We start from the raw sequence: 27,069 nt of genomic DNA, 5'->3' as shown, positions 1-27,069 counted from the left end.
GTTCACTTTTTTCCTCTACCCTTTTGTACTGAAAGGTTAATTTGAAATCATACATATTTAGATAAATTGAGAGAAAATAAAAAACTACAGCATGATCAGTAAGGCATGCAACAGATGTCTCTTAGTCTAGGCTGTCTCTTAGGTAAATATGCAAGAATATTTCCAGATGCAGAGCTCTAAGGCTGCTGAAAAATGTAATTCAAATTTAGCCAAGCATATGGATGATTCCATCAATCCATACAAAGACTACAATTCATGTATGCTACTGTGGGAATAGATTAAGAAACATTAATTTTAGTTGCAGTAGAGAGGTTAAAATCATTTAATATGCTACTAAATAAAATGAATTGCAACTGTGCTAATAGGAAAAAAAGAGAAAAAATGCAAAAAAAGCACAGAAAGCAAGTTACCATTTTCAAAAATGTTGTAAAATATTCATGTGAAAATTTATCTAGTCTTTTCATATATTCAACATAAATGTTTATTATTTCAAAATACACAAATTAAAGTAGCTTACTGATTTTCTTATGGTATCTCCAATGATCATGCCTGTAAAAGTCTCCCATTCCTAGGAGGAATAAACGAACAACTCAGATAAGTCACCAGACATCTTTAAGAATAAACACTAGTGTACAGCACCATTTAAGTGAAACGGAAATTATTTAGAGGATAAACAACTTAAAACCTAGCTTCTGAAAGAGTTACATGACATTTTTAAATCTCCACATAATATTAACAATATTTACCTCACACAGAATCCATTTAAGTGATTACAGTGCTTTACAAGAAAATAAACATATTCATATTATCCAAATACAGACTAGCAGGAAGTAAGATGGATGGTAAGGACATACATACTGTCTGACTGGGTATCACAAGGCCTACAGAACAGAAAACTACCAGTTCACTTTTCAATACTGTTTCATGTCTTTGAATCCAAACTATACAATTACTAGAACAAGATGAAGTAAATCAGCTTGGTATTATGAATATTTTGGTTGCATTGAGAAAGCTGAATCTATATGTAATTAAATCCTTTAGATTTTGTATTTCTAGCCAGGAAGAGAGTCCTTAACCATTTTAAGACAGATTAGTTAAGAATCTTAGAATACTAGAAATGATACAATCCTGTAATTGGGGATGGTAAAAGATTTATTAATAAATCTTCAGAGTACTGAAAATTCACATCAGCAGCACTGACAAATCTCATAAACTTTATTTTTTGTTTTACAGACAATAGTAACACTCCAAATATAGAAGTCAATCAAGTAAAACCACTGATACAAGCTCTAGCATAGCTTTTTGTACCCATCAGTCTAGTTGAGTCTTGAATAAACTCTCTTTTACAATCATAAATTATGATCCACTCCCCTTAATAAAGAAAACATATGTTCAGAAAGAATACATAAAGCCTCACTAGTTTTAAAATATAATATCGCACAATGTCTTTATGTAGAAAAATCAAAATAGTATAAGTGTAGGTACGTACAAGTATCTCAGAAAAACCTACACATATTAATGCAGGAAGATAATATCTTAACATTAGAATGCTTTGTATCTTAGTAAATGTTGTGCAACAAAATTTTTCACTACTATGGTAAATACTGAAGAACACAAAATTCTTTAGTAGCACAGTAAGCAACTTCTAATCTCACCATATCAAAAGATTTTAAATAAATAGCATTAAAGAATGACCACTTTAGCTTCATTTTTCTCAGTAAACATTTGGAACAGGCAAGCTTTTCCTAGCAATTTGACAACAAAAAAAAAATCTTCCTTTCAGTCAAGTGCGAGGAATATTGATATTTGACTCTCGAGTACTGAGATACTTGGATACTTGTGCATGCAGGAAATAGTCTTGTACATATCCTAGTTACATTAATCTAGTCAAGAGCTCTAGAAGCCATTGGAAATGTATGCTAAACAACAGCAAACAACAAAGAAATCAATACTTCTAAATCCTTAAGAAGCCTAGCCAGCAGGCTCTAGTTTAGTTTAGAAAATGACTTGCAGATTACCACCTTCATGAGTTTATAAATTCAAGGATTAGAAAGATGAAACAGGTTTTATTCAGACCCTTAAGGCAAGTAATGTAGATGAGTTATAGAAGTTCTATTAATGAGAAGGAACCACGTTTCTCAATAAAAAGTTGTATTTGTCAGATATTTTCATTGGAGAAATGAATCCCACAGACAACGAGATTTCACTTGGTCAATCCATACGTCTCCAACAGAACTGCACTGCATTCACAACATCAAAAAGTTTCAAAGTTGTTCACCAAATTCATATCCTTTAAACAGAAAAGTTGTGTTACTTCCATCAAATTTACTATCTGATTTACATCTTCTTCCCTCTTATGGATGCTCCTCTACTGTAACATCTACTGAAATTTGACACTCCTGTAGCCTCCAGAAAAACATGGGCATATTCTTCCAGGCTCTATATCACCATTGTGTAGGTATTGTGAATAATTAAATGGTGGCTCTCACTAATCAGCTTTCAACATTAATCCAACACCTTAGAAGGGGAAGGTTCTGGGAAATGAGCTGTCCTACAGAAATATGAATTAGCAGTACCTAAGCTCTGCCACAATTTTCATGGGAAAACAGCAGCCTCTAAACAACAGTAACTTCTCCATGAATGAGAAGTTCCATTAGGTTTCTTTCACACTGCTGTGAAAGAATAAAAGCATCATATGACTTCTCTAATCTTTTTGTGAATGTGCTAATACTGGTATTGCCTAAAAATTTAATGCACAGACATTTTTATTACACATTATTTGAATCTTTATCAAATTAATCTCAGTATGCTATCCAAAACATAAAACATTCCAGGATGAGATATCATTCCTATCTAAGAATCACAGAATCATAGAACAGTTTGGGGTGGAAGGGACCTCAAAAATCATCTAGTTCCATTAGCCCTACAGTGGGCAGGGCTGCCAGCCACTAAATCAAGCACTAGATCAGGTTGAACAGGGGCCTGTCCAATATGGTCTTCAACACCTTTAGGGATGAGGCATCCACAGCTTCTCTGGGCAGTCTATTCCAGCACCTCACCTCAATTATCTGACATCTAACCTAAATCTCCACTCTTTTAGTGTAAAATCATTCCCTCTTGTCCTATCACTACCTATCCTTGTAAACAAAAAAAAAAGTTATTTCCCTCCTGTTTATAATGAGATTTTTCAGAAGCCTTCTGAACAAGCCCAACTCCCTCAGCCTTTCTCACTGGGAGAGATGCTCTAGCCCTCTGTTCAACCTTGTGGCAGTCCTCTGGACCTGCTCCAACAGCCCCATCCTCTTGTTGCTGGGGGCCTCAGGCCTGCATGGAGAATTCCAGATGGCACCTCAAGAGAGCAGAGTACAGGGAGACAATTATCTCCCTCTCACTGCAGGCCAGTCAACTCTTGATATAGCCAGGGTACAGTTGGCCTTGCAGGCTGCCAGTATACACTGCTGACTCCCATTAAGGCTCTTGTCCAACAAAAGCACCAGGTCCTTCACAGCAGGGCTGCTCTCAGTGAATTCTTCTCCTAGTCTTCCATTACACATATCTGAGATTCCCTATGTCTGAGTACTATCCAAACATTCTTTGAACTCCAGCAGGCTTGGTGCTGTGACCGACATCCCCCAAGGAACCTGTTCCAGTGGCAAATATAATATATAATATTATTATATATAATATATAATTGCTCTCTCATCCACAGATATCTTAGACAATAAGCAGTGAATAATCACTGGATGAAATGCATAAAATGAAACATCATTACTTCACTTTCCTGAAGACTCTTTGCCCTAAGTGTAGTACATTGCAGAAACAGAGTTTTACTTTCTCCTTAGGTACTGCACTCCTTTTCTGCATTTTGACAGCAAGGCAGGATGTGCAAGCAACAGTCAGTCACAGAAGACATGTATGCATTCCTGTACTTGTGAAGGAATATCTAAACTGAAAGGATGCTTAAATGTCTAGCCATGTGGTGGAAGGAGCACTGATACAGCACCCACAAAAAGTTGCACTAACCCTCCATAAGCATCTTGTTCAGTCTCTTATATAAAAGGCAACTCTTTACCTACCTTTCTAATGGTAATCATCACTTTGAACATAATAAATTCGATGCTATTCGAAACACAGAAACCTAAACTCCTGAGTCCTGTACACACTGACAAAAACCTTCCAACCATTTAATGTTAGGTAATGTTAATGCTTTATCACATATTAGGGACATCACTTGCCAATTTTCTTCTCTAGCACTTACATTCTCTTGAAACAGTTCAGGGTGCATTCCTCGTACAAAATGTAGAGCAAACATTAATTGATCAGCCTGAAATAAAAGCAAAAAATTAAAATAAAATATTGCATTTCCGTGTTCATCAGAAGTCACATTTATGCCTCAGTAGTCTTTGAAATCCCACATGGAAAAGAAGCAGAATTAGCAGCAGACTGCTGATCATTCTTTGTTCTCCGAGTCCACTATCAGAACAGGATGCTAAGGTGGATGGATCTTTAGTCAAGCTGCATGGTAACTGTTACACTTTCAACATCTCCCAACCTCCAGCCTGATAACCCAATGTGAAAATCTTTCATACTATAAATCTCCAATATGTACTCAGGCTTTGAAATCAGTCATCTTTTCTGACATATAAAAATAGCTTGCCTTTCACATTCAAATAATGTGATGACTTATTGGAAGGCTTCACAGCCTTGATTTCAAATAAAGACTTTAAATTATTATCAGTATTCCATAAGATTACACGTGTGAACTTTGATCAATCAAAATCCTTAGAAATATTGCTACTTTGGCAAGCTCAATGTACTCAATCTACTGTTGCTAGATTTTTTAGGGGTAAAATCTTCCAAGCTATTTCTATTCTCACCAACCAAACTTCAGACTTGCAATATTTATACTAGTGGTCAGATGGTCTATGCAGACTTATCCTCTCTCAGCCTAGGACTATAGCCTAGGACAAGCATCTCCTCTGTTGACTGCTCCATTTGAAAGTAAAAGTGAAAATGACTATCTATTTCACCACACAAGCAAGAAGAGAATAGCCATCTGATGCAGATAGCAAGCGAATAAGACTTTAAGAGCATTATATGGCCAAACAGAAAAACAGACGGAAACAAACATGCTAACAGGTAAGAGATTTGGGGCAGAGATGAAAAGAGGAAATAAAACACTAAAATGTATGTTCAGGGCTTTTTTTGTTTCCTTTCAAACAAACAAACATAAAAACAATCACCCAAAGCCTTACAATGACAACTGTGTCAAACACTCATTCTTGGGAAACACTAGAAATAAGACCAAACAGAATGAAGAGTGCCCAGAAAAATACAGTCTTACCTTAAACAAACAACGGCAAACATATTCATACACTGTATGTTTCAACGTGTAAATAAGTGACTCGATTCTTTCATCAGTATTGCTTGAATCCTAAAAATAAAGTTATGATTTCTAAAAGTTATGTGGAAGTAAAAAAATACTTTTATTACCAAGTGAATTTCAGTTGGAATGACACAAATTGTCTGCACGCTATGACACTCGTCATTTCTAAAAGATACTATTAGGAGACCTTATTGCACTCTACCACTTCCTGAAGGGGGGTTATGGTGAGGAGGGGGTGGGCCTCTTCTCCCTGATAAATAACGACAGGACGAGAGGGAATGGCCACAAGTTGCACCAGGGAAGATTTAGATTAGACCTGAGGAAACATTTTTTCTCTGAAAGAGTGGTCAGGCACTGGAATGGCCTGCCTAGGGAGGTGGTTGAGGCACCATCCCTAGCGCTGTTCAAGAAGCATTTAGATGAGGTGCTAAGGGATTTGATTTAGTAGTTGGGTAGGGATGGTGATAGGAGGATGGTTGGACTAGATGATCTTGTAGGTGCTTTCCAACCTTATGAACCTATGAACCTATTGAGTTCACTTGTAGCTACCAGTAAGCACAGGACAAAATGTGAAGTTCATGCTTACACATAAATAATTGGGCCTTGAATAATTTGACTGTGAATGTCATTCTACATTACATCTAAGGTAAACATAGAGAGAAAGAGATAATATTTTCTTTTCTTAATTTATTAATATCCTTGATTTCTCACGATTTCACTCAGTAATAAATTGCTCTTGTATTGAATTTTTAAACAAGTAAACCATTTCTAAAAAGTATGTTGACATTACATGTATTAGCTAGACTTCCAGACAGTATTTGGCTCAAGTGAACTAACTAGAAAACAGTAAACATAACTTCACCATAAAAACTTACAGACTAAAAGAGCAATTGTAACAGGAGAAAACTAAAAGAAAGACAGGTTAAAAGAAAGAAGCAAAGAAAGAAAAGAAGGAAAAGGGGCAGTGGAGATGCAGGTAAGGCTTATATAAAACAAATTCCTTTATCTTGCTGAAATAAGAAGAGGTTAACTTATAAAAAGAAGGGGAATGTGGATTCACAACTTGCTTTGACAAACATCTTGTCAGTGTTTAAAAGATTGTATGAGACAATGCAGAAGTGGACAGAGGCAAAGAAAAAAGGAAGAAAGCAGAGGTGGATGTGACTGACAAAGAGAAGTTGAGCTTTAAAAAGGTCAACATAGTAAGCAGGAAAGAGAAATCACAAAAATGTGTGAAAGAAAGAAGTTAGAAATCTCATGGTGGGGAAAAGAAGAAATAGGTGAAGAACTAATGAAAGCAAGAGTGCATCGCTGGAAGCATATCTCTGCTCATTACTGGAGCTGAAGTAAAGTTGTAATCAGAGACATTACAGTAAAGGGGAATCCAAAAGTGACATGATTAAAAGCAAGCAAACACATTTTTCAAGTGGAAACAAAAAGAAGATGAATTTTGGAGATGCTGAAAAAATAGCATATCATTAATCAGTGTGCATTTTTGGGTCTGAAGAATGAGGTGACAAGGGTTAGGTCCACAATTCTACACTTCAGTAAGAAAAATGTAATGGCCATGAGAAGAAGGAAATGAAAAAATGACATTTCCAGACAAATATGCATGCTTAGAAGTGTATAAAAACACACAGAGTTTTGATCCTCCTTCAAATACCTTGACAATGTAGAAATACAGATATTTTCTTACTCTACCCCTTGTTGACAGAAGTAGCTTTATTTGGATATTAGCTCATTACTGAAAGCTTTATTTAAATGGAGTTATAATCAATTCCTAATTCATTGCAGACAAAAAGTAAGACTAAAATTAAAAATAGGAGCTTGTTCTCAGAAGGTTCAGCAATTTTACAATTCATTTGTAATATAAATTACATTAAAAATCATAACACGTTTTGATCATAAAAAAATTGTGCGCATATACGCTGAATAAGTAATGTGTAACAGTTCAGCATCAGTACTTATTATACATTATTCTCTAAAACTGTCCAACTGAAAAATTCTAAAGATCAAAGCGGATCAATCCATCTGAACACACAGCTTTAGTAAGAGAAAATACCTGTTCATTTTGCAGCGCTCTTTGGAAAAGCCGTAGGAAAGCCGCCAAACTAAAACGGTACATATTATTAATTTTGGACAAGTCAGAGATAATAAAATACATCTTGCTAGCGCTCTCAGCTAAAGGGAGATACGCGTTCCTCTCCTGTGGAGGAAAGAAACATAGATATACATAATAAACAATATGTTGCTGCCATCTACTGGATACTGCATACACATTCATGCTATTGAAGAAACATCCATATGACTCTCACTGGTTGAGAAAACAGAATACTTTCTGACTTTTCAAGCTAAGGCACACGCACTCAAGTCTCCCAAACTGTCTTTAGCTTTTAAACATGGCATAAAACATTTTTGTAAAAAGTTTTTTCAGTTGTGAAGAACATCCTGGAAATTAATTCTAATTTCCACTGAGGTCTCCACCCGCCACAGAGCCCTTCCCGAAACTTTATAACAAATTCAAAACAGAACAAATAGGAGAAAAATGCAACAGGAGAAAAAGTTGTAGTGTGTTATAAAAAAAACAGTGTGCCAGATGAACAGCACCACTAATTAATTAATTTTTTGCAGTACTGAGAGATTAATTACATAAGAATGTCCATATGAGTCTTCAAAGTCAGTCATATTTGCAGTTGCCAGTAGTAAAAATAGAAAAAAAATAAAAATCTAGTGATAGCCAATGGGCCCTTGGGAAAAATTCCTTTAATTCAAACTTGCAGACTTTAAATTGTGCAGATAATCATCGCATGAAAAACAAAGGAATTTAAATACTGAAAATGCTTTCTGTACTTGTATATCTCTTACTTCATAACATGAATTCAGTATGGCACTGATTTTATTCTCCTGTGGATAATCTATATATACACAAGGTTACAATTTTTAGCAGAGAAAAAAAGTAGTAGAAAGTTTTTTTCTACCTGATCAAGGGAACTCTGAAGTCTGTGAGATTCAGCAAGTGATTCCTGGATGAGTGCACTACTTGCTTTAGTCTGATTCAAAGAGTCAATCAGATCTTTATTTTCTAGAATATTGCCTTGTGATGTTGCAAGTGTCTGTAAACAAAAAAATCACCTATGTTACACAAGTGTAAAAATAAAAAAAAACCTGAAAAGTAAACATTTTGAAATCTGACATATATCCTTCTGAAGCACTGAATGCACTAAGGGTACAGGTGGTTCACTGCAAAAACTGATTTGCTGTACTAATGAAGGACAGAAAATAAAACCCAAGACCAAACTCTCAAAACCCAGATTGCCAAATTCAGAACACAAGCTGCCAGTTAGCTTTTAAGAATTTTTATGATTATATTATTATGAACCAATATCCCAACGGTAAATAAAAATTAGAAATGTTGTTTATGTCTATTTAACTACCAATTTAACCCAGAATTGGCTACTTGCAATTACTTGTTGTACTCAGTCAAATTCTTTCTCACTCAAAATAAATAACTAAATGTATAAATAAATAAATAAATAAAAAACCCAACTAATTAAGAACTATCCATACAATTTTGTTCTCATTTCAAACTGAGAGATGAATATTCATAATTGCAATGGTTTCAGTTTTGTAGCCAAAAATACCTTCAAAATCCTTGTAATTACCCCTCCTGTTTCCTGAGTTCTCCCATTCAAACACTTATATATACGATAAGAACAGGCAAAATGAATGACTCCTTGTCATCTAAGTGTTTTGATTTTTTTAACCTAGTTTTCAGTAGACACACTTCAGAACAATTTCTTTGTCAGACAACAACATACAATTTTACCTCTTGTCAGTTACATTTCATTGTCAGGCTTCAACTGCAAGGGAAAACTAAATGGGTTTCATACACATTAGACAGTTAAACTTTTATCTTTTTTTTTTTGGAACTTATTCAACAAGTATAAATGCAACTACATTAATTCTCTAGGCCACGAAAACATCTTAATATGCAACATTTACAAGGACAGCCAAGGGGAAAAAAAATACATATATACCCATGTTCTATCCTCACCTTATCACAATGCACACCTAGCATTTGAAAATTAAAATGATTATTGTTCAGTAAAAAATATTTTTTTCAAGCATTTGCTTCAGTCATGAGCAAATAATCCAGTAACAATGATTCAAAGGTTCAGATTTGCTGAACTGAATGAAGACGGTATACAATATTTTAAGTCAAAAACAGTATTTACCAAACTCTCACAGACTGTTTTGTGCATCTGTTTTGCAGGTCTTATAAACTGTCAAGTCTGAGAAGCCACACCAGTATTTCCTATGACAATACATCAAGATATGTGGATGTAGAGATTCACTTAGTTATCTAACAGAAGAGTAGGACAAGACTATTTTTTTCTTCATGGTGTTTGACTTTGCAATGAGAAATCATAGAAAAAGATAAGAGATGACACAGCATGCATGCCTCTACCCCATGGTTTTAGAAAGAAAATCATTTCTTTCCAAACATTTCTTTCCAACATCAGTACTTCAGATAAGAATTCTGATGTTGCTTTAGGATCAACGTGAATTTAGCTCAACAACCTCAACCAGCAATTTCCTTACAAAAATCAATATAGTGCCAGTCAGTTTCTACTGAGCTTTAGGTTAGTCCTTTCAGTGCCAAAATATTCTCATTTCAGCGCAATCAGGAATGCCAAAGCTGAAACCAACCCTGGTTTACTGCAAATTCCTTAGGCATCTATTACTTCCTGAAATTTGGCAACATTTGACAATGTTTAGTATATTGAAATATTGCAATTTCATGACTGACATACAGAATTATTATCTTTTCTCCTCCAGGCCAATAATGCTTTTATATTATCAAATCAAGAATTAGGAGGGATATTTATTATAAAGCTTTCATTTTCTTCATTTAAGAAGATAAAAATTCAAAAACTATCTTATTATTCTAGCAGATAAAACAGGTAACTCTATTTTACCTCCAAAAGAGTTTCCTCAAGCTTAGCTAGTTGTATCTTCTTATTTTCTTCTTGTTGTAACAGCTTTGTCTTCTGCTCTTCCAAATCAGGCTTTTCATGCTGAATGGTTAAGGCCAAAAGCTAAAAAGAAAGATTATTTTATGTAGTAGGAAATATTCTAACATTTCATCATACATGTTAACAGCAATTAGGCATGATATATACACATCAATTGTATAGCAGTGTGTAGTCTATGCTTCTGAGAGCAAAATTCTAAGACTTGAAAAGAAAACAGAAACTTAGTGTTTAATCTCTTGTAATTGAAGTCAGTGACATAGTTTCAATTTTCTTTATTGGTCTTACTACTTGATCACAAAGTAAATAAAAACAAGATTCTAAACTTTCAATTTAGTATCAGTGTTGATTTTATTACTTCTATTTGTGTGGTAGAAAATATCTCCACAACCACTAACACAAACTGCACCACGCAGTTTCTCCCAGAAGCTAGAGGTACCTATGAATGTTTATTATACACATATATAAACATACATACATATTGTTTTTATTGCCTACCTGTCCTCTTAAACCACTTGCTGTAGTGGTAAAGTTGACTTCCATAACAATAGAAGAAGCATCAGGTGGGATGAAGGGATTAGGGTTCCTCGTTGATAGAAAAAGACGGAACTCTTCATTATAATCTATCATTTTTTCACCTATTTGTATAGCATAGCGGGGTCCTGAAAATTATAAATACTTATTATTTTCAGATAATTATGTATTGTTCACAGAAAAAATATGGGTATTTGTGTTATCCATTATGACCAATAGATTAGAAGATACCTTATAAACAATTTACACATTAATTTTATTAAGAATTATTAAAAAAAAACTGATGGAACATAACATATTCTGCATTGTTAGACAAAAAAATCGAATAGTATACCTTAGCATATGAAAGTTACATGATGAAAATATTTAATTGACCAGGTGCATTTAATTATTACCCAATACAAAAAGAATAAATGGTAAAATAAATAAATAAATAGAATATGTACAAACAAATATCTGAAATCTTCAAATGATGACAGGAGAAAAAAACCTCACAGAAGATACACTGGATAATTCCATTTTTGTCAAAGAATTTTACTGTCTAAGAGTAACAAACTTTCCCACAAAGGTATGCCACTCTATAAGCCATAAACAAATACTGGCTAAATACGAAGGTTCAATATTTTCTGAATGTGATACCAAAGCATTAGACTGTCTCTTAATCTGTTACATTTCTTTTACAAGTTTGATGCTGCTGTACAATCATAATTCCATTAAAATATTATTTTCCATGATATTGTTATGAAGAAAGAGTATAAAACTACAGATCCTGGAAGATAGACTTATTAGACAAAAAGAAAAGATATTCCATTAAAAATACCTCATAATTTTGTCCTACTGTTAACATATTTTGTTTAATCACAGGAGGAAATAAACAGTTTAATTAATTCCAGCTGTCGCAATTTCAATCTATATTTGTACTGATACTTCTTTTACTTATCTTAAGATGCTTCACACAGAATTAGATCACACACATACACACACACATATATATATAGTTTCTCACCACTCTCCTTATATCAAATATTTCCATACTAGCCTTGTCAGAAAAGACTCTAAGAGGCACGACAAGTTTTTTGCCTCCTGATAATTAAAAAACGAAGAACAAAATCATAATATGAAAAGTTTCAAAGTGAAAATTTCTCTTCCACAGAATTTTCTGAATTGGCAAAGTTATGTGCTTCTCTACTGTTAGCAGTAGGAGTGAAAGATCAAGAACACTCCAAGTATAAATCTCTTGCTAAAAACACTGGTACAGATGAAAATCACATATCAATTTTGCTCCTGTGCCAAGGACCAGAATAAATTGTAAGCTTATATTGTAAAAATGTCAGGTTGAAAATGGAATCCATACAAGGACAAAGTTACTATAGCAGATAAATTCACCTTTTTCCTAAATTCATTTCACTCTGTGCAATGGAAAGATGTACAGTCATTGCAAGCAAATGATTCAGACAAGTCCTTACTACCATCTCCACATTCTGAGAAACAGGATATGTGTACTTGATAGTCAAGTGATGAAAATGACTCAAAAAGTGACCATTTCTGCCTTTTGAAAGAGAACTCCCTAGTTTGGACTTGCACAGACCTAGCAAAACCATGTGTTTGAAATTACCACTAAAAATTAACCTAACATTTAAATTGTAGAAGAGTTTATATAATAAACACTTCACTCTAATTCCAGCTGAAAAAACTCTTTAAATATTTCGTAGGATTTTTCAGCTTAGCAAACAAGAGCATACCTCTGGAGTATTTCTTGTGTTTGCAGCAGGTAATGATTAGCAGCACATTAAAGAGGAAAATAACATGTAAAACGCAGGGTTTAAAAAAAATAAATAAATCAGGTTTTATAAGATCTATATGGATCAAAAGCTTTGAACAAGCATTTTTAAAGATGTCAGTCACTTACCTTGGACAACAAGATCTTTTCTTAGCAATGGGTAAAGTACAGGTTCCATTCCATCCATCTCCTGTATAATAAGCGTTTTCCCAAACCTCACTGCCAGCTCAAGAGTCGTTAGGAAGTTTGTATCCTGGGCAAATCAATATCCTTCGATTAATGTTATTTTTAATGTCTTGATGAGAGCATTAAGCAGTGAACATTTTATTGATGCTTTTAAAACTATTTAGGAATGAATAGAATGGCACCATATCAGGAATCTCAACCTAAGCATCAATAGTAGAGCTATACAATTCTACTACAAGCATCACATGGCAGCCACAAGTATATCATTTAAATAAGTTTTCTAGTAAAGGAACAATTCAGCTACTGACATACAATCAACCTATTTAACATGCCTACCACAGACCTACCATAGGTCTTATGTCACGTATGTCAGGTGTAGGTGGAAGTCCTGACTAGTTAGAGCATCACTAGGCAGCTATGTGTCCAAACTGAATCAAGACTTAAAGCCAAGATTCACATTCATCTTAAGATATCAACTCATAGTCTTTTGTCCACGGCCATCTAAACACACACTTGCTTTTTAAGATTCCATTCCATTTCCAGTCACTGGAGATCCAAGGTGATGCAGAATCCTAAAGGTAATAAAACCAATCTGATGGCAGGTTAAGTATTCAGTTGCTATTACAGTACCATTTGAAAGGAGCCAAAACACCTGCATGTGGCTGGTAGGAATCTCTGCAAGGCCTATACTTTTGAAGCAATACCCTGAGACCAGGTGCATGAGACTTTCAAATGGCACCACAAGCCTGCCAACATTTGTGCAAATGAAACAGGCATATCCACCCACATAAACTAACGTGGTGGTTTAATCTCAAACTGAAATTCAACCTAGTATTTCCAATGTAAACAATACAATATAAAAATCGCAGGGAAGAAGTGTATATGTACTCCTGAAATCCAATGAATTTTTTGTTGACAGTTATCACAACCCTTAATAAACTTCTCTCTAAAGTCTGGAACTGAGTGTTCTCAAGCAGAATAGAACTGGAAGACCAGGAGAAAATACTGAACCTGCTGGTTAACAACTTCCAAACGTGATTCCTTCAAATGTGTCTTCAACCATTCCGTAGCCCGGAAAGAAGGGTCGATCAAAAATGGGCAAACTTTACTCTAAGAAAAAAAAACAGAAAATCTGATTTAAGAATTGAATTGGATGGGTAAAAAAAGAATACTGTACATCAAATTAAGTCCAAGTCCCCTTTTATTTCTCTACAGTGATATTAAGGTTTAACTATAGCTTTCATTAACAAAGTATTTAAAGAAATAATAACCTAATAACAAAGTGAAATCAAGCAACAGTAGAAGGAGAACACTGTTATTTGGTTTTGTTTTTTTAACAGTTTCATGCCTGTCCTGTGGATGATAAAACTAAAATATAACATTCATTACTAGTTTTAAAAGGATGCTAAATAAAACAAATGCACAAGAAAATGATTTGAGCTGAGGAGTGGCTTGATTAAAGCTCTTTACACACAGTGAGACATATTTAACTAAAAAAAAAAGATGAAAAAATTTATTTTCAACATTTAAGTATATTTGAGAGTATAAAATCATATTTGTTGAAGAATTTTGTAATTCTCACTTTATAAAGTGAGAAAGGAATAGCTAGATCTAATATTAAGATGATAAAGCAGAATTAAATTGGAGAAAAGACTATAACTGGTTACTGAGAACCATCAGTTATCCAAGCTAAATATGTGTGGCAAATGTAAATTCTCCTCTCCTAAATGTCATTAAATCTTTATTTTCCATCAGATCTTGTAACTACATTATAAGCACAGCATTATATGAGTGCACAATTGCATAATGTAGATTAATTGACACTTATTCATATGCAATTATAACAATGAACCATGAATATAAATATATTAATATGTAGGCTGCTCTGAAAGTAATGCCTTCTATTTTCTTATGCTGGCCCACAACTTAAGGAGGCAGATGTTGGTGCATGGCAGAAGAGGCTGAACCTTCCCACCAATGTTCCATTCTGTTCTGCTGCCATGCGACAGATGGAAGCAGAGGAGTAGCATGACAAAATGGCATCTGAGTGCATATAAAGCCAAATTGTGGAGCTGAATTCCTCCAATGGAATGGGAACGGTTCACCTCTACTGGCAGAGATTTTTACTAACATGGCTGTTCACTGCCTGCAAAAACAGAGCTTGTGGTGCTGGTGACTGTTGAAAACTAGCGCTTTATAGCTGAGAATTTGCTCTAGCAAATCATCTTATTGTGCTCATCACATCTGTTGTAGGTCTCATGGAAATAAATAGGAGGCATTACTTTCCCCACAACTTACATATAAATATATTATTCCTCTCTCAGGTATTGGCTACTGTTTTAAATGAATGGCATTTTGTATCCTATATCACATAGCTGATGTGATCAGTGCTTAAGGGTTTCACATCTAGATATTTTGAACAACATCTACATACATCCTTTCCTGTTTTCAAAACAAATCAAGTATGAGAACATGCCAAATGCACATTTATTAGGACATAACCTTCCACTTGTATTATTGTTAATGATGACTAATAGAAAGTTTCATCTCTTCGGCATCTGGAAAAAAACTGCAGTACAGAGAAGAATTTCCCTCAACTGATTTTTTTTTTTCCTCTTTTGAGTATCTACAAATACATAAATGTTTTTTCTCTTTTTGTATGCTTTATGATGCTAGTAAAACTATGAAAATTAAATAGTTCAAAATTCCTGAAAGATATCATGCTAATGAAATCTGCAGAAGCTGAAACATTTCCAAGATTCAAAAATAAATTTACCTGCAAGATAACGAGAGCATTTTCTATTGAAAGGTCATCTGAAGGTAAGCCTTCACTTTTCCAAACTAACTCCTCACTTTCTGTACACAGGAACCGTCGTAAATCAAACTCTGATAAAAGAAAGATTGTATACCTCTGTTAATATTTATAGTCTGTACATTTTAAATTCTACACCACTTTGAATGAAGATTCTGTCTTGATGGAATGTGAGTCTGTAGATATCCCTTATTTTATTTGTTGAACTTAATGCTACTTATCTAGCTGATGTTATATAAAAATGGTGTTGTTAACAGACAGATAAAAATGCTTACTTAAAAAACAGAACCCATAGGCAAGTTTCTAACAGTTAACATGAATACTTTCATCCATGTATATTTTCCTTTCTAAGCAAGGACTATGGGGTTAAGTATTTAAAAAAAAAGTATTTATAATCTTAAGAATTAACAGAATAATCCCAATAAATAGTCCATCTGTATATACAACTACAGATTGAATAAGACTGAATACTGTTGCTTTTCATTCGGGAACACTAAGACTTCCTTGATCAAGCCTAATTACACACAGATACAACACATAAATGTATACATAAATGTACATACTTTCAAGGCCTGCTGATTTGGTCCAGTCATCCAGTCTCATTTTCCTCTGATCCTCTGGAGCAGCAGAAAGGTAGGTAATAAACGCAGCTGCTAACTGAGCTCTTTTGGGCAGCGTGGCCAGTTCATCTCTTATCTCTGACACCTTTAAAAAAAGTAGAGTAAAGAATGGATAGGTGTATTACATACAAAAAAAAATGTATTTCTCCTAAGTTATCAAATAGTATGGATTAAATTTAGCTGCCATTAAGAATATAACTGAAACAGTCACTCTCTTTGCATTTCACATACCTACATGTAGCTCACAGCAAAACATACCTGAAAGTGTGGAAAAAGTTTTTAGCTCTCAGCTATAGAAAGGATAGATGTTTCTGAGAATTTGGCTCCTAAAAAACTGAATCTGATGAACACTTCAGTTTGTCAATTACAGTCTACTGGATAAATCATAAATTAAGACAAATATGTACCATTACAGTAACAGTTAGTAGCAAAGTTTTACTTCTTCCTCTTTACTTTCAAGGGAGATGAATACAGCTTTTTCACCCCTGAATAAAAAAAACCCTATTCTCAATAGATTATGAGTTCCTGGCTAATGTATCTCCTAGTTTGATAGTTATGTTAATATATCTATACCATATCATTAACTGTAGGGTAACTTTCTAAAAAGAGGGGTAACATCAGAGTGAAGAACCTGCCCAGGCCTACTACTTCAAACTGAGTACCTGAAAAGCTAATTGCAAAGGAAAATTTTCCACTTGTTTTCATTATATCCAACTCCAATTTTAAAATCATAGAATATCCTGAGTTGGAAGAGACCTGTAAGGATAAGCGAGTCCAACTTCTTCCACAGAGGACCACTCAAAAATCACACCACATTTCTAAGAGCCTTCTCCAGATGCTTCAACTCTGGCAAGCACAGAGCCATGACCACTTCTCTGTGGAGCCTGTTCCAGTGACTGACCACCCTCTTGGTGAAGAATGTTTTCCTGATATCCACTTTTTGTACTACAGCACCCAAAAATGCATACAGTACTGTCATGGTTTTATGATTTTTAGTTATCAGTATTCCCCATCATAACATCATGTAGTGCACTGGGAGTTAAAGAATTAATGCTCCAGTTCTGTGGGTCACCAATTGTTCTAGGTGTACCTGTCTCAGAAGAGAAGAACTACATACCCCAGAGGACTTTGCATTATTTTGTGTTTTTCCATTTTCCATTCAGAGAGAATGATAAAGCCGCTGGCAAGTCACGAGATCCCTCTTACCCTTTCAGAACATCCCAGTAGCATGAGCTCCTGTGCCGTCTCACCTTCAGCGTTAGAGTAAGGTCTTTGGTTCCAGAAGCTCACTCTCTAAATTTTATTTTATTTATTAGCTTAAATTCCAATTAAATTGTATTATATTGTGTTTTGCATTCCAATATCTTATTCAGTAAAGAAGTTTTCCTCCTCAGATCGTTGCTGCTGTTTTGTTCTAGGCCCATCTCCCTGCCCTTTCCTTTTTTCCCTTTTCCCTTTTCCTTTTCCCAGGGCATGGGTCCGTGGGTCCCCTTGCCTCATAAATCATGGAACTGGGCTGAAACCAGCCTGTAAACCATTGACATTTTTGGTGGAGAATGCAGGCATCAATCCCACTAACTCTCGCAACTGGTAACAAAAAATCATAAAATCATGACAAGTACTTTTGATTGTTTCCTAAGTTAAAGGGTCCAATACCTGAAAAGTTCAGCCATCTACAGTCTTTTCTGACGAAAAAAGATGCAAAAGAATTGAATGTTCTACACAAAATGCTGTGTTCTTTTTTACACATTCCATAGCTATGTGATACAGGTAAGACAACTTGTACAGTGAAGTGAAAGGAAGGTTCAGAAGAAAGAAAAAAAATTACTTCTGATGAGAAATCATATAAATGTATACTTAACAGACTGGTTTCTTAACTCAGATTCTCAAAACAATGCAAAAAATTGACTTTTCAAACTATCAATGATAAGAAGTATGTCATGAAAATTTTCACTAACCTGGGTGCTCCACCTTTGATGTTCTCTATCAAGTTGACTAATCAGTACCTCTGCAGCTTTCAATGTTTTCTGAGCTTTACTTAGTTCTGCTTCAAGTTTTGCTGCTTCTGTTGTTCTACTCTGAAACCTGTAAAACAATTACTGTTTATAATTGCTATCACGAACTCCTAAAATTATGTACAGTTACTTCAAAGGTAGCTTAATTGACTGAAATCGTCCTGTTTATTATTCATGAAGAACGCAACAATTCTCTTTTATATCTTCTGCTTCTCATGATAGATGAGCCATTAACAAAATTAAAAAACACAAACAAGGCTGAAAAACACATTTGCAATATACACTATAATATCTGAAAATCATTCCTCTCCCTACTTACGCAGCATGACCTCATTTTAGTGGTTGATGTTAAGTTTTGCTGTGCATCTAGTCAAGCCAACAGCAGTTTCAATGCTATTCACCATGCTATGAATTTGTAATTTTTTGGTAAATTTTGTCTATAAAACCTTCAAAGAATATTGTTAATTTATAACTTAACTTTTAAATTTAGAGTTCAACACATAGTATTCTATTTTGTGAACTACTGCAAAATAGGATAATGCCACACAAAACAGACAAAATTTAGATTTTATTTTATAATGTTTAACATCCATAAAATCTGAAGCCCTTACCCTTTGCCACTACACTCCCTGATACACACTCTGTCTCAAGCTTACTTGTAGGCCCTCTTTAAGTACTGGAAAGATTCTATAATGTTTCCCTAGAGCTTTTTCTCTTTGAGACCAACAAGTCTAGCCCTAACAAGACACTGAAATCTTCTTAGACTTATAAGGTGAGATACGCACTACTTTATATTTGACATCTGCTCTCTCCTATAATGAAGGTTTCTAACTTGCTCATTCATTAGTGAGAAGGCATTTGGAGGACCATTTCATCTGATCAGTGAGATGAAAACCAGGCTAATAGCATCCATTAACCACTACTGATTGAATAGATATAGTCTAATTATGGATTCTTCTGATGTACAATTCTCTTGGTGCAGCTTGGCCACATTAATTTCATAATTAATACTGTTCGTCCATGTTTTTACTTATATCTTGAAATAAACAAACCCAACATACTTATCTTTCAATTCTGATACTTTTTGACCAACAGAGTTCAGAAGATCTTCTAACTTCCGTTTTCTGCCTTCAGTTTTCTTGAGATTACTAAAAAATGTAATACTTATTAATTTAAGACTATGGATCCAAAGGAAAAAAATAGTCACTGTAACATAAAAGTAATTTATATGGGGACAGTGTAGAGACATTCCTTCTTGTAATCTGTATCAGCAAAAATCCATTTTCACATTTAAAATTGTTTATTACTATTCATCACATATCTTCTAAGAATGCAAAACAAACACATAACAATGAAGTATATTTCTCAAGGTCAGATAAAATTCACCCAATATATTATTTTAAGATCTAGCAAAACAACCAGTACAGATTCATTGGATTACTGGTGGTCATAAGACTGTTTCATATCACTGAGATTATAAGGAGAAACTGGTAATTCTTGGTATATGCCTATAAAAAGGGAAACAACACTTCTCATATAATAGCATGGGTTAATCACAGACAGAATGTATTTTAGGCACGTCTGTGTTGTTCATTTCTCCTAGACACATTTCAAAAGGGACTGGGGTAACTGGACATTAGTCAAAAGACATCTGAAGCACAGCTTCCAGGGAAAAAAAATATTTTTTTTTTTCTTGCAGTTTTAGACAGACACAATTCCATCTCAGCATGAGACAGAAACACTAAAAAAGAATACTTATTAATGAGCTACAGTTTCTTATTTCTTTTGCCGTTAACAATCTTCTAGTTCTTTCAGTCTCTTCTGAGCTCACTGGCATTAAGCATGCTTATTTTATAACAGTGACTAACTTACGCTTCCAAGACAGTCTTCTCTTTTTCCAAAGGTTGAATTCGTTCTAGGACGTGGGAATACTGGACATTAGCATTTACCCAAGCGGCCAACGGAGCTGCTGCAGCACTGGCTCGTTTGGCATTCTAAAAACAATTAGTAACAGTTACAAGCAAGTCCATGAAATAGAACGTAGATTAAATAAATACAGGATAAATTAACTGCAACAGATTTGCAATAAGACAACTTCACTAATGAAATGATGTTTATATATGGTTACTAAGAGTACATATTGTAGTTCACCAAAGAAAATAATGGGTTTACAACTATAAAGCTCCACAGGCACTAAGATGTTTTAAACGAATGAATCACTGTGTTCTTTTCAGACAATCACAACTTTTGCTTTAAAATCAAAGAACTAGTATCTAATCTACTAGGTACTATCAAATTAGGTCTCAAAGATCACTAATATATTTAATAATCATTAGTTCCCCTTTTTTAGTTAATTGTAGTCTTATCATCATGTGGGTTTTTTTTGTTGTTGTTGGTTGCGTTGTTTTTTTTTTTTAATTTTATGTAACATGAGAATTACTTTAGGATCAAAAGAGGTTCTGTTTCTTGAAAGAAGTTCTTCAACACTCTCTCGTATTTCTTTTGGAATGTTACGGGCATCAAAGGTTGCAATGTCCTCCTTCACTCCTCTTTTGGCCAAGAAACTGTTAAAAGATAAAAATAAAGAAAATACAAATGTTAGAGGTTACTTCCATACTAAAGAATTCTGCACGCACAATTCCTGAAGATAGCAGGAAGAATTTCATACTGCAAATTACTGTTTTAAGATTAGATCTTAAATAAGATGCTCACCTCTTCATGCTCACCCACGATGTATCAAAAATCCCCATAAGCCGCAAAACACCTTCTAGGATGTCTCTGATTATGTCAGGGGGCATTCGTAGCGACCGAATTTCTGACAGCGACTCTGGTTTTATGTTTCCAACTGCTAATTTAGCTTCATTAACCAGTGGCTTGGAACATAAAAACAATCAAAAGAGACATGAGGATATCAGAAACAGAAAATTTGCCATTGTGACTTTCATATATCTTTCTTTCAGTATTAAACACTTTATTGTCTAGGCAGCCACTAATGATGTGCACTCATATGCAAAAATTACTAAAAATACAATTACTTTAAGTTATCAGTGTATCTCCATATAAAACAGTACATTGCTATCCTGACACTCAGTAACTTTCCAGTCAGCATTACAATTTATAAGCTTAATGCACAAAACACTGCCCATCATATTTGCTCTTTCACATCTTAAAAGTTTGCTGACATATGGGCATGTTTTAATAACAATGTTAATTGCTATTTACAGCTAGACCCAAGGATATCTATGTAATAAAGTCATGCAGAAGTAGAATTCATAAAAGTTTTCTTTTTTCAGTATCTAAACAAGTCCAGATAGTCTTTTCCTTACCAACAAAGCAAAAAGACAATGAGGAAATGGAAGTTAAGGAATCGTTAAAGGTTGTGCAAACCTTGCACATCTTGTACATTTATCAAAGAGCACAGAAAAGGCATTGACTTAAGCTTATAGTTCCACATTACTTTCAAAGAAAGGATGATTCCTGGGTATCTATGATTTTCAAAAGGTAAAAAAAAATACTGTGGTGTACTTATTCTTTAGTAAAATTCTGAAGTATACAGCATGAAAAATACAGATGGTAAAAGAAATGATTCAAGACATACCTCCTCCCCCAAAAAGTGATGCTTAAAGGTCGTTAAGTACTTCAAGCAAAGAAGTATGATATAGTGCCATTAGGATATACAACTTTCAGAATTAAGCAATAACTGGAAATCAACTCTCATTAAACTATTTCCCTCCAGCTTATTGTACAAATCCTAGTTTCATCAAGGAGTACTGTAGTTGATCTATAGAATATATTAGTAATTCAGAAATATTACATAATGTCTGAGAACTCAGCTGTAGACTATGACAGCATAGAAATAGCAACAGGAGGTTGGATTTTATCTGAAGACTTTCTGCAATTAAGATCAAACAGAATACAAACTGAATGCCCAAATGGCAACCTAACCCTGGGAAACAGAATTAACTGTTTTCTAACATAGCATGGTTTAAATATTTAAACAATTAAAAGTAAAAACTAAGAAATAATAGGATAAACTATACAAAAACATTTTTGCATGGCAGAACTTCTGTAAGCCAAATCAGACTGGAAAGCACAATATTTCCTTAGTAGCTTTTACCTGAACCTCCTTCAGTTCATCCTCAATTTTTCTTTTTCTTTCTTCTATTTCTGCAGCCTCTTCTGCTATTCTTTGTTTTATTTTTTCCATTTCCGTTTTTTGCTCACTAGCACTCTGTAAAAAAGAATACCTTTCATTTTCAAGTGTACACAGATTTTATTTTCAGGTCTTTTATCTTTTTTAGTCTTCATTAAAATATAACTTGTGTTAACACTGTAAAATATAACTTGTCTTTTTTTTTTTTCTGCCTGGTGTTAACACATCTGAAACTTTTCATACTAGAGGTTGTATAAAAAAATTCATAAGCACTAGGCTTATGTTTATATTTATGTAATTAAATCATATGGCATAGGCATCTTTTGATATTAACTGTGTCTCTTTCCCTTTGTTTGTTGTACCACTGACAAGATCAGTATCTCTGCTTTCTACGCTCATTATAAACTTTTCTCTCCTTGCCTATGACTGATACTCCCTTCTGCAGGAAGAAGGATAAGAGGATAAAAAGCATAAGCATCTAAAAGCATAACACTGACAGCCTCTAACATATGTAATGCATACTTTGTGAAATGTGAGCAGCTCACATTTCTATTTCTTCCATGAGTGTATTGAAACTCACCTTTTCAATGGCTCTAAAAGCAACAGATGTTGCCTTTAAATTACAATCTATTATCCTAAAAATACTATTACAAGATGTACCTGTAAAGCTGCACCCACCTCCCTAAAAACCTACACACAGAACACAAGCTGTATGGCTTTACATTTTTTTTTCCTGAGATTTTACTGTGCCTACTACAGAGTGGGCATCACCTAAGCACTTCAATACAATACATATGCAACATAAAATTACAATAAGACAGACTCTATACTACCTGAAGTCAATTAAGAAAACAGGAACTATGAAAAACAGTCACAAAACAAATAATGAAGTTTAAATGCACAGAATAAATACGTAATAGTCCAAGATCAATTCATTTAAAAGATCCAAGATAATAAAGCCCAGTGTATTCTTCTGTATTTCCCAGTATACAGCACATTATTATAACCAGCAATTGTTGAACAGAGTTGAAGCTGTAGCAAAAGTAGAAGTATAAAAGAGGAGGAAATCTTAATAATTTTTCAGAGTAATTAATCTATACTGTAGTTCAATGTGTCACTGAAATCCATTAAAGTATGTCACTCAAATCTATAAAATATTAACTACATAAAACTAGCTTAGATGTTTAATGCAAATGTATGAGTACTGTCAGATAGGTCTGAATAAGAAAACCTTAAAAGTTCAGTTGTAGGTCAAAAGTCTTACTCAGAAAGAAGATAAAAGAGGTTCATGCATTACAGTTCTCTCTCTTACATAAATTGGAACATTTGACGTGATATTAAAATGTTAGAGGTCACCTGCACTTTATGCTAATCTAAATCAGAATTCTATCATAATTTTTCTAATCTTCACAGAGTCAATGTGTTTCCTTTTTTTTTTTTGACCTACACTTTCCCCTTGTCCAACAATATAATACATGTTGCATTGGTAGCAGCTAACTACTGAACAATAAGAGGCACAGATTTAAAAGACGAATCAAGGGAAATGACACCAAAATTCTTTGAAGCCAACAGTGAATATATCAAGCCAATTATAATTATTTAAGTAGTTATGCATTAAGGAGAAAGACACTAAAAGTACAAAAAAAATTTGCTAATACCAAGTAGGCTTATAAAAATGGAAAGTAATGCACCAATGCACAGTAGCAGCACAGTGAACCAAATGTTTTGAAAGATGGATATTTCAGGGAGTGATAAATTTTGAACAATGAATTTTATTTGAACTCAACTTCAAAGGATTAAACATCATGAAATACATATTTAAGAGTCCACAAATTCAGTTAATAGGATTTGTAACCTAAAAAATGCTACTTGTTAGTATTTTCTTCATACTGTTATAAGTATTGTAAAACCAGATCAATTTAGATTTATGAACTTCTAGAAAAACTTACAGACTAATCTGAAGTAGTAAATGCTACTCTTGTACCAGAGAGGCTCTGACCTCTTCCTAATCAGTTCAGACACAATGTAAGTTACCTAATCCCCTGTTCTGTGACAAATATATTCAAGCCCCAAGACTCATGTGTTCCCTTAGGCAACTTCTTGTAAAATCATCAGGCTTAGCATTCCTTGAAAACAACACAAAAAGCACAGGAGTTTTTTTGTTGTTTCTTTTTCATTTCTGGTATGATCATATACAGTACCTGCATAGACACTGTTATTTCCTGAAGGGCAGCATCAGCTTCATCCTGCTTAGTTTTGAGTAAAATGCTTTGCTCTCCAGCTTTTTTGTTCAGTTCATCTACAAGGGCTTTAGCTTCATTCAGCTTTGAAACACCTGCCTAAAGAAGTTTGTAAGAAGCAATTGCTTAGCATGGAATTTTAAATAGATTTAAGTGAAGACTGGTTACAAACAATACACACAGATTAACAGACATTCTGCATTAACAGATGCAGACTAAGATTATTCATTTTCAGTTGATTAAAATAAAATGCATATTTCTGAGTACTCCCATGTAAATTTCAACTCCAAAACGAGACTTTAAACCTCTTTAGGTATTGGCATAATCTTTTTTCTATTCTATTTAGTAGCATTTCAGTTAACTGATTCTAATTCCTTTAATAGTGAATCAGCAAAATTTAAATAAATGGAGGCAAATAAGATCCTATTTCTACATATTTGTGCATTCTCTAGAGAACTTGGATGTATATGAATATCTTCCCTATTTCTTTATTCACAATTTCTAAATTAATAATTTTACCAAGAATTATTTCAACACTTCTGAAAAATGTATTAAAGACAAAATTAATGTTCCATCTAGCATACGTACATCTAATTTTCTTGTTAACATTTACTTGAGAGATTTCAAGAAGTAAATGTGTGTTTGTCACAAACAAATCAGCGCTACTACCTAAGTAAATAAGCAGTTGCTGTCACTGCAAACTTAAATCCTTTGTAAATTGCTTAATACAGGGATAGAAAACTATTGACAGGATGAATAGGAAGAATACAGAATTTAAGACAAGGAAGTAATTTGTTTCAGAGATATTTTAAGAAAAAAGACAGCATTGCAAGTGTGCTTTCAGAACAGTAGCAGGAATCACTGAGAAAAGGAGGTGAAAGTGAAAAGTGAAAAGAGAAAAAGGAAAAGCATTAACCTACAGGCTCATATGGGTTTTTATGAAAAATACCTTGTGAGAGGAAGGAGGCACTTATGGAAGGCCAGCATGTTTCAAAAATAACTGTGGTAAACATACAGACCACAAATAAAGCAACATCTGTGAGACTAATTACATTGGGACTACATAAAGGTTCAGTGTGTGAAAAAGTCTGAAACATTATGTGAGGCAAGACATCCCAAAAGAGAATTTTGACCAAAGCAACAGAAGTAATCATGAAGCCAAGGAGTTTACAGCTCGTTAAAATATATAAGGATGCAAGAATCACACAAAATAGGAAGTTGCTGTATAGATGAAAAGATGTATATATAAATACACAACATAGGACTTAAGCTAACCAAAAAATGATGCTTTGTTTCCAACACAACTCCATTACATGAGTAATTTGAAAAAAAAAAAGTACTTTTTACTTTTACAGGAAGACATACCCATTCTGATATATTATGAAGCTAAAATATTAATGAAAAAGAAGCTACCACCCTTAGCCCTAAGGTTTTTAAACAGAGATGCACATTAAGATTCATACTTTTCCTGATCTGAAATCACAGCATTAGTATATGCAGACAGAGGTTATCCCACACAGGCTTGTAACATGTCACCATCTACAGCTCACAGTAGAATCACAGAATCTTTAGAATTGGAAGGGACCTTTAAAGGCCACCTAGTCCAAGTCCCCTTCAATGAACATGGACACCAAAGTGAGGAAAGGCTGCCCAGGGCCTGATCCTGCCTCTCCCTGAAAGTCTCCAGGGATGGGGCATCAACCACATCACTGGGCAACCTGTTCCAGTGCCTCAACATCCTCCCTGTAAAAGATTTTTTCATTATATCTAACAAAATCTACCCTCTTTGAGCTTGAAATAATATACAAGGCATTTCCAAATGTAAGAGCATTTTGAAAAGCTGTGTGTTAAAAATGTTTTAAATACATACCTGCAAGTGTTTTTGCCTTTTTATCAGCTCTGTTCTTTTACTGTTGTTAATTGAACTGTATACACTAAGGAATGTCATATACCTGCTGGGCGTTGCTCCATACATTTTACATGATTCATGGATTGCCAGAAATGACTTCCAAAACTCTGAATCACCTATACAATAAAATATGTGACACAGACAAAATCATTTTAGAAAATCATTTGGAAAAAAGAAACCCCAAGCAAACATTTTATACTTTTGTTGGCTCTGAGACTTAACAGTGATAATTAGACAAATATTTCAGAAAAAGTTGCTAACAGTAGTATTATCAAGATGGGTGTTTCAGTGGGTCTCCTAGATTATGTTCTGCTCTTTATTTGTAAAAGGGTTACAATTGATGTTTATAATAAAAGAAATTATTCTCAAAATGAGCTTTTACTTTGAAGAAATTGAAGTCC

The 27,069-nt window shown here is 34.1% G+C and overlaps 1 protein-coding gene across 1 annotated transcript in view; it reads right to left on the bottom strand.

Moving 5' to 3' along the window:
• Positions 1–27,069, bottom strand: part of DYNC2H1 (dynein cytoplasmic 2 heavy chain 1) — a 135,406-nt gene that overhangs the window by 59,733 nt on the left and 48,604 nt on the right. The window contains exons 54-72 of the mRNA XM_065730035.1: positions 26,630–26,784; positions 24,721–24,858; positions 22,484–22,597; positions 21,079–21,239; positions 20,807–20,930; positions 20,239–20,360; positions 19,428–19,514; positions 18,310–18,436; positions 16,295–16,436; positions 15,696–15,805; positions 13,931–14,029; positions 12,863–12,986; positions 10,918–11,081; positions 10,366–10,485; positions 8,365–8,499; positions 7,449–7,592; positions 5,345–5,434; positions 4,259–4,324; positions 518–568 (exon numbers count right to left, since the gene is read on the bottom strand). Coding sequence (XP_065586107.1) covers positions 518–568; positions 4,259–4,324; positions 5,345–5,434; positions 7,449–7,592; positions 8,365–8,499; positions 10,366–10,485; positions 10,918–11,081; positions 12,863–12,986; positions 13,931–14,029; positions 15,696–15,805; positions 16,295–16,436; positions 18,310–18,436; positions 19,428–19,514; positions 20,239–20,360; positions 20,807–20,930; positions 21,079–21,239; positions 22,484–22,597; positions 24,721–24,858; positions 26,630–26,784 — 2,273 coding nt within the window. The remainder of the gene's footprint in view (positions 1–517; positions 569–4,258; positions 4,325–5,344; positions 5,435–7,448; positions 7,593–8,364; positions 8,500–10,365; positions 10,486–10,917; positions 11,082–12,862; positions 12,987–13,930; positions 14,030–15,695; positions 15,806–16,294; positions 16,437–18,309; positions 18,437–19,427; positions 19,515–20,238; positions 20,361–20,806; positions 20,931–21,078; positions 21,240–22,483; positions 22,598–24,720; positions 24,859–26,629; positions 26,785–27,069) is intronic.

This window comes from Cyrtonyx montezumae, unplaced genomic scaffold, assembly GCF_038088225.1.
Source record: "Cyrtonyx montezumae isolate F1298 unplaced genomic scaffold, pur_monq_1.0 scaffold_12, whole genome shotgun sequence".
NCBI classification, from domain to species: domain Eukaryota; kingdom Metazoa; phylum Chordata; class Aves; order Galliformes; family Odontophoridae; genus Cyrtonyx; species Cyrtonyx montezumae.
This window is presented reverse-complemented; position numbering and strand designations above follow the sequence as displayed.